General features: G+C 40.9%; 2 protein-coding genes across 8 annotated transcripts; one reads left to right on the forward strand and one right to left on the reverse strand.

Moving 5' to 3' along the window:
* Positions 1 to 1,115: 1,115 nt before the first annotated feature.
* Positions 1,116 to 6,020, reverse strand: LOC111976565 (heterogeneous nuclear ribonucleoprotein A1). 7 transcript variants are annotated; one of them, XR_011481322.1, is made up of 11 exons: positions 5,910 to 6,020; positions 5,297 to 5,413; positions 4,744 to 5,101; positions 4,553 to 4,648; positions 4,259 to 4,345; positions 4,081 to 4,170; positions 3,713 to 3,901; positions 3,185 to 3,379; positions 2,926 to 3,007; positions 1,317 to 1,387; positions 1,116 to 1,227 (listed from the first exon to the last, which is right to left on the reverse strand). XR_011481322.1 is itself a non-coding variant. In XM_024005491.2 (10 exons), exons 1-9 carry the CDS (start codon positions 5,919 to 5,921, stop codon positions 2,937 to 2,939), a joined length of 1,131 nt encoding a protein of 376 aa, XP_023861259.1. In that variant the 5' UTR covers positions 5,922 to 6,020; the 3' UTR covers positions 2,374 to 2,672; positions 2,926 to 2,936. The 7 variants fall into 7 exon arrangements, 6 of the variants coding, with proteins under 6 accessions (XP_023861259.1, XP_023861256.1, XP_023861258.1 ...); XM_024005491.2 differs by lacking the exons at positions 1,116 to 1,227; positions 1,317 to 1,387 and adding an exon at positions 2,374 to 2,672 and having other exon boundaries at positions 3,755 to 3,901; positions 4,301 to 4,345; XM_024005488.2 differs by lacking the exons at positions 1,116 to 1,227; positions 1,317 to 1,387 and adding an exon at positions 2,374 to 2,672 and having other exon boundaries at positions 4,301 to 4,345.
* A 164-nt stretch (positions 6,021 to 6,184) lies between these two features.
* Positions 6,185 to 13,460, forward strand: cbx5 (chromobox homolog 5 (HP1 alpha homolog, Drosophila)). Its single transcript, XM_024005492.2, has 5 exons — positions 6,185 to 6,504; positions 7,097 to 7,314; positions 9,128 to 9,350; positions 10,217 to 10,317; positions 10,609 to 13,460. The coding sequence occupies exons 2-5, from the start codon at positions 7,172 to 7,174 to the stop codon at positions 10,748 to 10,750; spliced, it is 609 nt and encodes a 202-aa protein (XP_023861260.1). The 5' UTR covers positions 6,185 to 6,504; positions 7,097 to 7,171; the 3' UTR covers positions 10,751 to 13,460.
* The last annotated feature ends 1,671 nt before the right edge of the window (positions 13,461 to 15,131 follow it).

The raw sequence follows: 15,131 nt of genomic DNA on the forward strand, positions 1-15,131 counted from the left end.
CATTGCGTGACAGCTATTTTCCCGTCTTGCCATAGATTTAAACAGATTTTATTCAAAACTATGCCACACAGCAACATTCAATGACGTCTTGGTATATCACTACAGTGTATATTTGGCCTTGTTTTAAGTTGTCCTGCTGAAAGGTGAATGTGTTGCCTGGAAAGCAGACCAGGTTTTCCTCTATGATTTCACCTGTGCATAGCTCTATTCAGTTTGTTTTTATCATGAAAAATTCCCTAGTCCTTGCCGATGACAAGCATACCCATAACATGATACAGGCACCACTACGCTTGAAAATATGGTATTGGATTTGCCTCTAACATAACGCTTTGTATTCAGGGCAGTTAATTTCTTTGCCACATTACTTGTGCCTTAATGCAAATAGTATGCATGTTTTGGAAAATGTCTATACAGGCTTCCTTTTCACTGTCATTTAGGTTAGTATTGCGGAGTAACTAAACTGTTGACCCATCCTCAGTTCTTTCACAGCCATAAAACTGTTAAAATCACCATTGGCCTCATGGTGAAATCCCCGAGTGGTTTCCTTCCGCTCCAGCAACAGAGTTAGGAAGGCCGCTTGTATCTTTGTAGTGACTTGTATTGATACATCACAAGTCTATTTAGTAACTTATCCATGCTCAGGGATATTTAATATATACCAATAGGTGCCCTTAGCGAGGCATTGGAAAACCTCCCTGGTCTTGGAGGTCAAATCGGTTGAAATTCCGTTTGACTTACGGAATTATATAAAAAAAAAAAAAATCAGCAGTTGGTGCAACTTAAGCACATTTTCTCCTGAAATTTATGCTAAACTACAAAAAAAAATCCACCTTGATATGGGGTATTGTATGTAGGCCAGTGACAGGCTCAATATAAAATGTTAAATTCAGGCTGTGACAATGTGGAGAAAGTCAAGTCACTTTGAAGGCACTGTAGTAACGTGAGCTAACCAGTCATATGCCTATGCTCGTTCTGGATACAATGATAAGTCTTAAATGTAAAATGTACACCTGGGAATTCTATTATAAAAATGTCCCTGTATACCATGTATATCAGAATATGAAAATGGTGTACAGTGTGGTAGTTGAACAGTATTTATAATATGAGGAAAGGTATGTTGGTAAAAAATATTTTATTGATAAAACAGGAAGTGGGTAAAAACAGTTTAAAATCCTGCACAGCAGTCTTCGCAGTATAAAAATAGCCAATTGCATCTTCCCAGTCACCCTAAAAGAGAACAGACCATTGTTTAAAACCAGGACAGCCTCACAATCTCTTAATATTTCCAAGTTATCAAAAAAGTTATTGTAGCTTACTATATGCAATGCAACAATGTTCCGCTTAAAATCATGCTTTTGGATAGCTGTCCGTTCGAGCACTCATTTTCCTAGAAAGCACCAGAGGAAAAGGAGACAAATGAGTATCAGAAGATAAACCAATGAAAGGCGTTAGTCTGATATATTCCATGATTTGACTGCAAAATATATTCCATGATTTGACTGCAAACGTCAGCATGCATTATGAGATTGGCACGCCGGTAAAGACCATGTTACGCAAAAGGTCCAGACCGTTGTATTAGATGGGGGCATTGGTTTCTAATAAAACACTGCACATCCAAATAAAACATACACGGTCATTAATGCTATACTATTAATTTCTACAATAAAACTAGCGTTTGCTCATACCAACTACAGAACATGTTATTCAAACTGACAGTAGTTGGAAAAGTCTTCTTACCTACAGGCGGCATCTAAGCGCTTTGGGAGCTGCTGTCTGCTAGTCTCACATGCCTTCTTGCTACTCACTCTCCTGCTTCACACTGCTCCTTCCTGCCAGGCGATGGGTTTGTTTGCTACGTCTCTCCCTCAGCTCAGCTGGCTTCCATGGCTGGCTAGCCTCAAGACTGCATCATGTAAGCTAGCCTTCTGCTGGCAGCTGTACTGTCTGACAGGCAAGTCTGATCTAGCCATCCAACTCACGTCTCTGGTGCAGTTCTCAAAGAGATGGGCTCTGTGTGGACTTAGTATTTGTACTACCATAACTTCATCCATTGGAGTTCATCAAGGACTTCAACGCTATTGTAACACTACTTGGTCACAAACCTTCCATTGATGTGCTGGGATATGAGATGTTCTACAATCTGTAGTATGTGCATTGGAACAGACTAAGAATGTCTCGTGTAAGAAAGGAATAAAGCATATTGGGCTAGGCAAAGTCTCCATTGACAGGTGGTACTTCATCTTCTAAAGAATGGCCATTGACTGCATCTATCATTCAAATGTGGATTTGTATAGTCTAATGCATTAAAACAAACCAGAAGAGAACCTCCCCCTCCCACCCAATCCCCTAAAAGAGAGGCTAACAAGACTGAACGACAGTTTAAAAAAACTGAAAGGTGGTTTATTTCAACTTGATTGTTGCAGTTACACAAATAAAAACCATAGATGCAAAATCTACATAAAACCTCATTGGAATGCTTGCTTTCCAGAAACATAAGAAACCTGTTTGACAGTACAGAAAAATGTATGAAGCCCCTCCATGATTTCTCTATTGTACACATCTCTTCTTGTAGCAGCTGTAACCTGCCACAACTGTTTGGCTGAGCAGATCTAGGGTGTAAACCTGCAGCTGCCCTGTCATTTGTCTCGCTCTCCTCTCCTAAGTACTGAGTCCTGTTGAACAATACGGAACAACATTAAGTTAAACTGTGCACTGACTGTTGGATTAACCAGAACCTACTACATGAGATCCAGCATTAGTAACGCTTGGATCAAACACAACTACTAGGACTGTATGTATCAAAGGGTACAAGAACGGAGGTAGTTTCTGAACACTACATTTTAAAGACAAATCCTAGAATATGCTAGTCTCATCTACACACTMCGGTTGTTATGGTTTCAAACTGTCACGTTAAAAAAAGCATACCTTTTGAACATTTAGAATCGTCGTCCACCGGAGCCCCCGCCATACCCACCGCCACCACCTCCTGAGTTACCTCCATATCCACCTGAAATGAAAAAGAAAAACATAAAAAGTCAAAGGTTGAACAAAACACACTAACTTGTGCTTTCTGGTTAAGTCAGCCAAATAATTATTACACAACCTAAGTCACCTGAAGGCGTGCCAAACCAACTTGAGTTAACAGCTCAACCAGTGCCTGGTCTAAAGCTAGTCTGCCACCTACCTCCATATGGGCCGCTACTCCTGCCGCCGCCGCCACCACCACCGCCGCTTCCACCACTGCTGCCACCACCGCTACCTCCACCGCCGCCACTGCTGCCTCCAAAGTTGTTACTCTTCATTGGGCCGTAGTTGGAAGCCTGGTTGTTGTAGTTGCCAAAGTCATTGTAGTTGTTACCGCCACCGCCGCCAAAGTTTCCTGCAACACAATTTGAACAGCCACATTACTTTAATGAAATTGGTTCTGTACATTTTACACCGGCCCAAGGATGTTTTGAATGTTTAGAACAGCTGAGAACAGTATTTTGTACGTCACTTTCACGTAGTCAGCCATGACATAGTCCTCACACTACTTCACATTTAGTAGGCCATTTGAGTTTACAATATGATTTTGTAGCATGTGAAATATCAGGTGTAGTATGGTAACATTTGTTGCTTACTTTTTGTAAACAGTATATAATATATCACTACTTTTTACCAAACAGAATGTAGTGTGAGAATTAAGTCACAGCCTATGATGCCATCCACTTACCACCAACTGGGGCTGCTTCTTGTGGGGAAGCCATGGACTTACCGCCGCCAAAGTTTCCACCATTGCCATTGTTGTAGTCGTTATAGCCATTTCCACCACCGTAGCCGCCACCRTGTCCACCACCATAACCTTGTCCTCCGCCGTAGCCACGGTTACCACCATAACCACCAGGGCCTCCACCATAACCACCTATAGAAAGGAAAGTTTGAATCTAAATACACGACCATCTAAAAAAATTGTAATATCCTTGTGGCTTCTCAAATAATGCATGTTGTGTTAAGTTTTCTACCGTAATGACATGTTTACCAGCTAAAATTGCCACTGGTGAGAAAAGCTATTGAATGGCTATTCTGGAATCCAAATCTTACCGTCACCTCCCCCATAACCATTGTTGTAACCGCCATCTCCTCCTCCGTATCCACCCCCTCTGCCTCCTGAAACAGACGAGTCAGCGTCACCTAAAGTATATTGAAACAATCACAAGGGGTTAAGCATACAGGTTAAAGCAGAGAGAGAGAGAGAGAGTGGTGCAGGACCACAACATACCACGGCCATCGAAGTATCCACCATCACGGCCAAAATCATTACCTCCATATCCTCCACCTCTGCCATAGTTGCCGCCACCTCCGCGGCCTGGAAAAGAAAACTCAAAGAATTAGTGCCAATGCAACTTGGCAATTATATTATGTGAAGTGACTGATCAGTACTCAAATAAAATGTATCATAATGTGTTACACAGGGATACTGCTTATCGCAAGGATGTGAACTCCTTCCCAGGCCATATCACATGTCCTGAAGCAGGAAATACTCCTGTCCCTTTCTGTGTGCAAATGTACTTACCACCCCTCATACCCACTCCTGTTGTCTGCATCTCCTGTCTGGACAATGCTTTCCTCACTTCGCAATTGTGACCGTTCAACGTGTGGTATTTCTGGACTGAAAATACAATGGCAGTMTTAAAATACAGCAGATAACTCATGAAAGTCAGCTATTTTCATCAATACAAAGAGATTGTTCAGACAACTACTTACTGACAATCCTGTCCACTGCATCATGGTCATCAAACGTGACAAAGGCGAAGCCCCTCTTCTTGCCACTGGTGCGGTCGGTCATAATGTCTATTACTTCAATCTTGCCAAATTGCTCAAAGTAGTCTCGTAGGTGGGAGTCTTCAGTGTCTTCCTTGATACCGCCAACAAATATCTTTTTCACTGTGACATGAGCGCCTGGACGGCTAGAGTCCTCTCTGGAAACAGCCCTCTTGGGCTCTACCAGCCTACCATCAACCTTATGGGGGCGTGCTTCCATGGCAGCATCGACCTCGTTCACACCAGAGTAGGTGACAAACCCAAAACCTCTAGAGCGTTTGTTGGCTGGATCTCTCATGACCTGTTGATGAGATTAAATTTAAGGCAAAAACATTAATTAAAAAAATAAAATACATACGACAGATTCACCGATATTTAGGATTACCAATCAAACATTAACAAGGAATGTAAACCTGTGTGACGCTGTAGTCTATTCGGGTACAGRTCTCCCTGCAGCTGATAATATTTCTTGTTATATTTTTTACATTATACTCACCACACAATCTGTAAGAGATCCCCATTGTTCGAAGTGTTCTCGCAAACTCTCATCCGTGGTTTCGAAGCTCAGACCTCCGATGAACAGTTTGCGGAGCTGCTCGGGTTCACGTGGGGCCTGGACAAAAACAATTTACAATGTATTTAGAACAAAAGACGCAGATCAGCAAGCGAGCGCTACACTCTAGCGAACTCAAAGTTCATTACCAACCGTTCGTCAATATTCCTGCAGTTAAGTTTGTCAAAAACAAACACGTTGGGGGGGGGGGGTCAAACAATAATATCAGATGGCGTCAACATGGCGGGGCATTTGGCAAATGTGAACCAAAACTATGAAATGTGTGATGGTTGAAACATGGATTAAATTATCTGACTAATATTAAACGCAATGGGGGGAAAAAAGATACGTCCTTTCTTGCAAAATGGCTGAGCAAAGCACACGAACAATAAGGCCATGAGGCCTTTAAGATGGCGGCGTCCCCACATGAGCTATGGCTGTATTAATAGATAAGCGCGAGTGGAAAACCCTTTTGGTTAGATTGGTCAACGTACACGTTAAAATTTAATGCACATAAGAACAAAATTGTATGTAGATATTCGTTAGAGACACTTACCTCTTTCGACATTGTGGATGGTAGCTTACGATTCCTTTGCCTTATTCGAAGAAAGACGATCTGCGACAGAATGCAACGACCCTGCAAATGAAACAAAGAGTACAATAAATAGGGAGGATACGCCTCTTGGATTCAGCGATTGGTTATCTATTGCCGTTGCATTCAATTTCTCACTTCCGCTGCAACTCCAATTGGATATTTTACAGTCAATTATCAGCAATGTCCAATAACAAAACGATACCAGCCGGTGGTGGGTGTGGGCTTACGTTTTGTCAAAACGTTATGTAGACGTCACTTCAATTCCATTCCATTCCCAGGCTAGTCTGTATACATTTAGCAAATAGTCTATTTGATAGAAGTAATACCAAAAATACGTCCGCATATTTCRTAAGTGAACATAGCTACAACATTTACTGATGATCTCCTAGTTATTTGGCTTGACGGTTTCGTGGGCGTGCACGGTCTGCCATTGTGCATTTTGGCGCTCGCTTTCTTGCACAGCGAGGCAAACAAGCAAGTCGTTTGTGAAGGGGAAACGAAAAGCCCAGCAACAGCGTCAAGAAAACGAACCAGTAAACCGCTAAAACTAGCAAGGGTGAGTAAATACATATAGCAATTTCTTAGCTACTTAACTAATATTAGCTAGTTTACACCCCCCCCCCCCCCARTTCAATCAKTCCGTCTCAAGCAAAAAGTATTGAGGATAACGCTTGATAAATTGTTAACGTTAGCCAGTGGCGAACAGCTAGTTAGCTCATTCTCATGCTAGTCAGGCGGGGGTTAGGACAAACACAAGTCTACACGCGCTTAGGGCTATTTAGCTAGATTGAAATGCCTCTATGTACTGTAAATGTAACATTATCGTTGGCAAAKTGGAACGAATTAAAACGGCAATTGGATAACTAGTTAATTTACCCTTATTTATTTTAGAGGACAGGCCATGTGTTGTATCAAGGAAGCAAAGCYTCTGCTTGCCAGCTAGCCGTATTGGCTAATTTAGCAAACGTTAACCTACTAACGTTAGCATGGTTTTTAATTCGAGTGATTCCCTTTAAACGGACAGTCAGCTGTATCATGATTTTATACTAGTTAGGTTAGTTATCTGCTGTAGCTAGCTAGTAGCAATGAACAGCTGACCAATGTATTATATTGCACGCATTGCTTAACCCTGTTTCTACGTTTTCTAGGTTTTATTTCGAACGTTTCATTTCCAAGTTGGGACGTGCCCCTTGTTCACTCATTTGAGGTACCGCTACCAAATCATGGGAAAGAAGACTCGTGAAAATGATGATGATGRCTCGGGCTCATCTTCAGAAGAGGAAGAATTTATTGTGGAGAAGGTTCTGGACAGAAGGACGGTGAAGGGCCGAGTTGAATTCTTCCTTAAGTGGAAAGGCTATTCAGAGTAAGTCCATCTGGGTGATTCCAGACGAAACTATAACAAAATAAGATTTTCACAAAGTGTAAATCCATGGAAGGGACCTTTGGAGAAAGTATTGTTGACATTTGAGAAATAATTAATTGAAGTTTTAAGTAGGTGCTACAAAGCAAAAGTTGGGGTCATATAAAGCTTTACTGCTTGCTCTGTAATGTGTGTAGTATTTTGATTTGGCTCACTTTTCAATATTGTTGAACATAATATAACTTGGTGGGTGTACAATTTCACACATGTACAAGCACAACTGTACACAAGGAGCACGTGTGCGACAAACTAGAAACGAGCACAAAGAAAAACATTTGAGGTAATAAAGCCAGAATCCTTCATTTCAGGTCACAAAGCAAAATATTTAGGTGCATATGTGAGTAAAATGGTCACGTTGCAGAGCCCTGAAAAGTGTTTTACTACGCATGTGTGGGTTGGAAATGTGTTTTTTTGCATATTTTTGCACCCTTTTTTGCACCCTCAGAAGTTATGGGCCATAACTTTAAAACTATCAGAGATCCCACCCTGGAACTTGTATATTATGTTAAACAATAGCTGCATTCCAAACACGTAAAAGACAGACCCTCAAATTAAGTGGACACTTGGTTACTTTTTATTGGACCGCCCTTGCCTGGAAATCGCCACTCGTTCATCCTATGGTTGTTTTCAGTGATCATGGAACCACCGGTAGTTGGTGTGCTTTATTTGAGCTACAGTCAACTATGATTGCAATTATTGTCTAACTTATTTACATTCATTTTTTGCTTACACTTGTATGCTGACTTCTCCATATTGATGTTGGTCTTTACATTTTGGTAGGCTTTTCTTAGCGGATGTACAATCATCCCAAATTTAATTATGGGGCATTTCAGGCCCTGGCGTGAACAGAATTGCATACTCTTATCACAAARGAGGGCTGACGTGCTTACGTTGCCAACTTCCCTTGCTTGGCTAATTGTTTGGACCGACGGCAAAGATGGCCATGGATATTCCCCAAGGGCATAAGTGGAGGAGGTTGGGTCTTTTACGTGTTAGGAATGCAGCTATATTGATATATCAAATTTTATATTTTCAATATTCATGTTTACAAGCCATAAAGSTTCAAATGACACTAACTTTTGCTTTGTAGCACCTGCAGACAAAACATTGTGGCATCTTAAAGGGGGCCTGGGTAAGGCAAAAATTATGCTTTAAGAAACAAATATCAACAGAACATCAAAGGACCCTTCCATGGATAACATTTTGATGAAAATCCCCAGAAGAAAAATATTTTGGTGTTCTAGTTACATGTTACTGAGTATGTATGAACTTTCCAATTTGTAAGTCGCTCTGGATAAGAGCGTCTGCTAAATGACTTAAATGTAATGTAAATGTATTATTATTTTACGACTTACGACGTTTCCAGTAGCTCGCTAATTTCTACCCCTAACAATTCATAATGCTATTGATTTTTCATGGCTTTCAGTGCTGAAATGTTTTGGTTACCTTCATGCTCTGTACAACGCTCTGACTCGTGCACACCGAGGGTTGGGTGTAAAATGAATTGGAAACCATGTGAGAAGGCCAGTGCAGGTGTTTTTCTGTGTCAAAGTGGGGCTTAGGCGGTGGGAATGGTTTCACCAGTTTTACATTAAAAAATGAAAAAGATCTTATTTAAAATAGGTCAATTTTCTACATACTAAGTATACACCTGCCCAATACTTAAAATAAAAAATATTCAGAAATAACCCTGCAGTGTGTTTTCCCTATCGAATATATTTTGTTCWTGCTATGACAATGCATTTATTGTTTGCAGAAAGCACAACACATGGGAGCCAGAGAAGAATCTCGGCTGCCCCGAGCTCATTGCTGAYTTTATGAAGACTTACAAGAAGCCTAGCGGCGTTGCCACCCCCAGCAGCGTAGGAGCCAAGTCCAGTGCGGGGTCATCAGGCCGTAGCAAGGAAGGCAGCAGCAAGAGGAGAAACTCTGACGATGATGAGGAGGGGAGCAGCAACAAGCCCAAACGGAAAAAAGAGGTGCGTAACCTACCTCGTGAATTCGTGTGGACAAAGTCTCCCCCCCCCCCCAAAAAACAGCGAGAATGAGTTGTTTGTAATCCAATAGAAATGTATTTGTCACATGTGCCGACTACAACGGGTGTAGACTTTGCTGTGAAATGCATACTTACAAGACTTTTCCCAACAATGTGGAGTTAGAAATGAAGACATTTGCGAAAGGGAAACGGTAACACAATATAACAATGATGAGATTTATATACGAGGAGTACCGGTACGAGGTAGTTGCGACAATATGTACATGTCGCTGGGGTAAAAGAGGCTAGGCAAACAGGATAATAAACAGTAGAAGCAGTGTGTGTGAAAGTGCAAAAATAAGGGGGGGTTACATAGATAAAAATCTAGAGGAGGGAGGGCGGGTTACATAGACCAGGCTTGGTTAACACTAGATAAGAGCTATGTGAATTGACTGCCACATGCAAGTCTACAAAACGGATCATCACTTTATGAAAGGGGGTGACTTTCATTGAGATTCGTTACCTCTCCAGCTTTTGCAGCTCACTGATAGGCCATTCAACACTTTTTGTTTTTAAATGACCTCTTAAGTGTCCAACCAAGTGTTGCAGCATTGTAATTGTTGGCTAGAACAAAAGCTTGATCATCTTGGAGAACTTTCCTTTGCATATTTATAACCAACTGAAGACGCCTCATTTCAAACTGAAATAGTTGAGCTTTTGGGTGTTGCTTACCGTCACTAGAATGACAAAGGCTTTGTGAAATACAACTGTTGTCTGTGCTTGTTTCCTGCGGTGGTGCCTAAGTTTCACTTCTAATGTACAACATAGAGATGATCAGCGGTATAATTGGTCATTTCTCCTTTCTTCCAGGATGACGTCCTGATTGCGAGAGGCTTTGAGAGAGGTCTGGAACCAGAGAAGATTATTGGAGCCACAGACTCCTGTGGAGACCTCATGTTCCTCATGAAGTGGTGAGTGTTGAGTACTAAGACATATGTCGTCCACTAGACTACGCCACTAAGAATGTCTTCAAACTGGTGACTGGAAACTGAWTAACTGAAGTTGTTGCTCACTTAAAGTTGATTTTGTTAACTATTCCTCTTCAAGACAGTGGGTCTAAGAGCTTTCTGGTTTTCCTGATCCAGTCTTGTGACATCGTGAATTGTCGTTATTTCCTAAGTCTACTAGGGCGTCTTGTCTTTACTTCATCATGGTAATAGGCCTGTAAATAAAGCATGTTTATTTATTTCGTCTCGCTACAGGAAGGACTCTGATGAGGCAGATCTGGTGCTGGCCAAGGAGGCCAATCACAAGTGCCCGCAGATCGTCATAGCTTTCTACGAAGAGCGCCTCACCTGGCATGAAGACGGGGATAAGAAGGAGAAAGGCGCTGTGAGCATGTAAGCAGGAAGTGTCATCACAGGAATGGTCACTGACCCCCCCCCCCCCGACTGCAGGGACGACCTGGAGACACTCATATAGCCAGTACCAAATCGCACCCTATTCCTCCCCTTGGCCTTAACACTTTTTATGATTGCCTTTTTTTTGTGGCTTGGGTAGGTGTAAGCAGTGTAGTGGTATATTTTCCACCAGTGACGGGTTAAGGCAAAATGGAGGGWTTGTGTGCGATTTGGGACTGAAAGACCCCCCCCCCCCCGCTAATGACCATAACAAAAACCACACAAACCAACGATGGACGACACTGCCCACTTCATGATACCTCCCTCCGTGCCCCAATGTACAGGTTAATGACCCTGAATAACAAAGAGCCCAATCTAGCCGTTTTACACACAAACTGAGAAGGATGGGGTAAGACTGTGGGTTTTGGAGGTGGTGAAACAGGCTGGCTGGGCTCGCTACTGGGGACGGCTTGTCTTTCTTTCCTCTTGCTTTATTCCCTTTCTGTATTTTTGTGTAAGTACAATTCTTGATTCTGTGGTACCCTGTCTAGGTACTGGCAGCCATCTTAAGGTGACTTGAAGGTAGTCGTCTTAACTAAGAGGTAACGTTAAAATGGCCACGTCTATCAAAGTATGGTCCAGTGCCCTGTATGAAAGTCCCGCCTACTTCCTGAATCATGTACTAGCTGTTTTTGAATGGGATTCAAGATTAAATCATGAAAACGTGAAGGGAAAAAAGTTTTTTATTTAACTAGGCAAGTCAGTTAAGAACAAATTCTTATTTACAATGACGGCCTAACCCGGACGACGTTGGGCCAATTGTGCGCCGCCATCCTAAGCATATATTTGTTTTAGTGGATTCATTTACTTCTACCTTCATGAAAGCCATCAGTTCGGAGTAAATCTACTAATATCATTTTACATGTATCTTTAATGACCTTTTTCATGAATTTGATGTACTCTGGAATCCCATTCGAAAACGGTATGGGACATSATCCAGGAAGTAGGGGGGACTTTCATAGCGCATTCACAAAGCGTCTCAGAGTAGGAGTGCTGATCCACCTGTCCATATATTCATATTCATTGTTATCTAAAAAGTATAAAAAAAACTGATCCTAGATCAGGCAKTCTGGGGAAACTTTGAATACGAGCCCTCGACATGTTTCCCCTGGGAAGATGATCACCTTCCAAGTCTTATCAAACCTCGAACATAACAGTAGTTATGCAGTAGATAAAATTGTTTTATCGTAATCAGATCACCTTGGTAGAAAATCTCCCCTGCTTATTTTTTTTGTTCAGTAGTTTTAGTCCACCTTTTGATGTTTTAAGGTCAATATGGTCCCCTCTAAGTACTCCYTGTCTTGTTTTATTTCTCCAATTCTTCGCTAGTACTGTGGCTGGACTAAGTTTTGAATAACCTACATTTTAATATTTAAACTCTTTTGTCCATTGGCTTCTGTTATGTAGCTGTTCTGTAGGTCAAGTAATCATGTAGCTCCGATTCCATTGCTAAGATCATGAACATATTTAGTCAGAGTAGCTGCTTTTTCCTAACTTGGAATTGGATTCTTCCGATTACCCGTTTTTTTRCCTTTCTTTTTTATCAGACAATTTTATCACCACAACAAGCACAATTAAGCAAATATTACAGATGCACAGACGGGCCACTTCAAAAGTTGTACCCAATGTTTCAAGCCATCTTTATTTGCAAATGTGAATGACATAATCACAGCAGTGCTGAATTGGAACCCGACCCTAAGATCAGAAGTCAGTTGACAATCAGCATGCCACATGCTCTGCAGTAGAAAGTGACACCAAACGAGCATACTGATTGATTTGATCAAGGTATGCCACCCTGGGGCTAAATGTCTTGGCCGACTTGCTCTGGCCAGTCCCCTGAGTGAGAGAATGGGATAAGGCAGATCGGTGCTTACTTCCAGACACTGTTCCTTCTTGGGAATGCTTATCGATCCATTTGAACGTTTTAAGATCCTGTCAATGATTTGATTTATTTAGAGTATTAAGTGTTAAGTCACTCAACCTACAGAGTATTTGTTCCACTTGTAGAAAGATCATTTGTCCTGACCTGAATTTCTAGTTTTATCATCTTTCCTGTTAATGCTAAATACTGAATGTTTTGGGAAGATGTTATCCACATCATTGGCTTCATATTACAGATTTGTTTTAACTGCCTATTTTGGCTTTCCACCCCTTGTGTTGAATGTAGAGCATTGAGTTTGTGTTCAATGATATCATATCCACATGTGTGGTAACAAAGAGCAAGGTTGTTTAGTCACAGAATAGAGGAACAGTATTCCAGTATATTTGTAGCCTATACCATTGAGTTGACGATGGACAGAGTGCTATTGCTATGTATTGTGGTCAAATATTCTCGTATTCAATTTGTGATGTTTTCCCACTCAATTTTTTTTTTTAAATGAGCAATTGGGTCCTGAGTTGTCTTGTCACTGTAGTCATAGAAACAAGTGAAAGATTACTTTGATATCCTTCTCTCTTCAGAAACACCTCTATTCAGGACAAATGTAACGGTTGTCTGTTTTTTATTTATATTTACTCAAAGATTTTCATTTGTAGTCCATTTTTGATTTTCTTTTTTTTCAGTGTTCCACATTTTGGTGTATCTTACATTTTTTTTTTAATGCTCTGAAATTTGGGTTTTATATGTATTGTGGTAAACTGTTTTCAACATTCAACGGACTGGTGATGTTTCTGCTAGACTGCTGTGCACCAACTAGTCATATTTAACCAGTAGATGGAGCCATTTGCCATGTCAAAGGAAATCCTGAAATGGACCTAATTGGGTATTTATTGCTCATAAACTAATCTAATTTCCCCACATTACAGAGAATACGCATTATATCTATCGAGAGATTCAATGATTGATATACTAATAGTTGCTTTATACATCGCCTAGACTATTTTACTTTCAAAAAACGGTTTAATTCAAGAGTACCATCTAGGTGACAGYTGGCATATTGCCTCCATTAGTCCAACTCTGTATATTGAGCTAATTCAATGGAATATTCTCTTCCACCTGGCCCGTATGAAGAGGCTTTATATAGTAAAGACTACAACCAGGCCCTTGAGGTATTCCTGCTTTGATCACATGGTGGTCAGGAAAACAACCTCACACGTATACATAGGCAACTATAGTACAGCGTTTATCACTGTACCAGTGATCGGTGAAATATAGTCCTCCTRTTAACCAGCTCGTGTTTAAAAGACGACTTGTAAAAGCACCACTGGATATACAACTCACCACTATATGTTGCTTGCTGTTACATATAGTGCCAACGTTAAGGAACAGGCAGTACATCTATCTTTCTGTGCTGGGCCCAGCAACATCCAAGTTGTGAATAAATAAACACTTTTTAGATAATGATTACTGAATAAATGACCATTGGCTTATACCTTAAAAGCCTATCTGCTTATTGCAAATATAAGTGCCTGGCTGTCATATGTCCCCTGCCATCCTAAGCGTTAATTACTATTACAGGTATAGGTACTAGGATGTTGCTGGGCCCAGCACAGGCAGTGTGGTCTTCTGGTCCCAGTGATGCTGAGCAGCACAGGCATCTCTGCTGCTGCAGCAGTCGTGTAATGGATGTGGGGAGAGAGACACACTGACATGTACTGCCAGTTTGATATTTACAAACCGTTTGTTCACCATTTAATAATAATTACTCCCACATTTGTAAATGTTAGTAAGCTAGTTATTCACAGGTCTATATAGTTCCTTTAATGTCCTGTGTTGTGTGCTTGTTCTTTACCAGGTACTGCAGGAATGTCTACCAAGGGCGTGTCCATCTTTTTGTGAGAAATTACACTGGTCGCTCAAAGTATTTATAAAGTGTAAATGGCACTCACTTTAGATTAGGGACTGCAAAAATACTTTACTCATGATTAGCAAATGGTTAAATGTAGGAGTAATTATAAATAAATGAACACACAATTTATTAATGGTTTATTACGGACCTTTATTCATTCACTACCAGAATGGGTAACACTTTATTTTAAGCACATACTGTATATTAGARAAAGAAAATCACTGAACACCTTCTAGATGACCATTGGCTCATATAACAGCCTAACTACATATTTCAAGTGTCCCCCCCCCCCTGTCCACTTTAGAAAAGTGTGTAAATATTAGGCTACATATAATTCAATAGGAGAGAGGGAGACTGCCAGTTCTTTAATGTTCTGGCTGTAGCCAATGGATACATTAAGGAACTGTTAGTCTCTCCCTTTCTCAGTTTTTAAAAATTCAATATAAAACCTGTGTTTCTAGAAGAATGATGCCGGGACTAGTTTATGTGAATGCAGATTAATTTCTGAGTGAGTGTGTCGGTCTCTGTTTCCTTCCT

The sequence above is a fragment of the Salvelinus sp. IW2-2015 genome, linkage group LG17, assembly GCF_002910315.2.
Source record: "Salvelinus sp. IW2-2015 linkage group LG17, ASM291031v2, whole genome shotgun sequence".
Classification (NCBI taxonomy): domain Eukaryota; kingdom Metazoa; phylum Chordata; class Actinopteri; order Salmoniformes; family Salmonidae; genus Salvelinus; species Salvelinus sp. IW2-2015.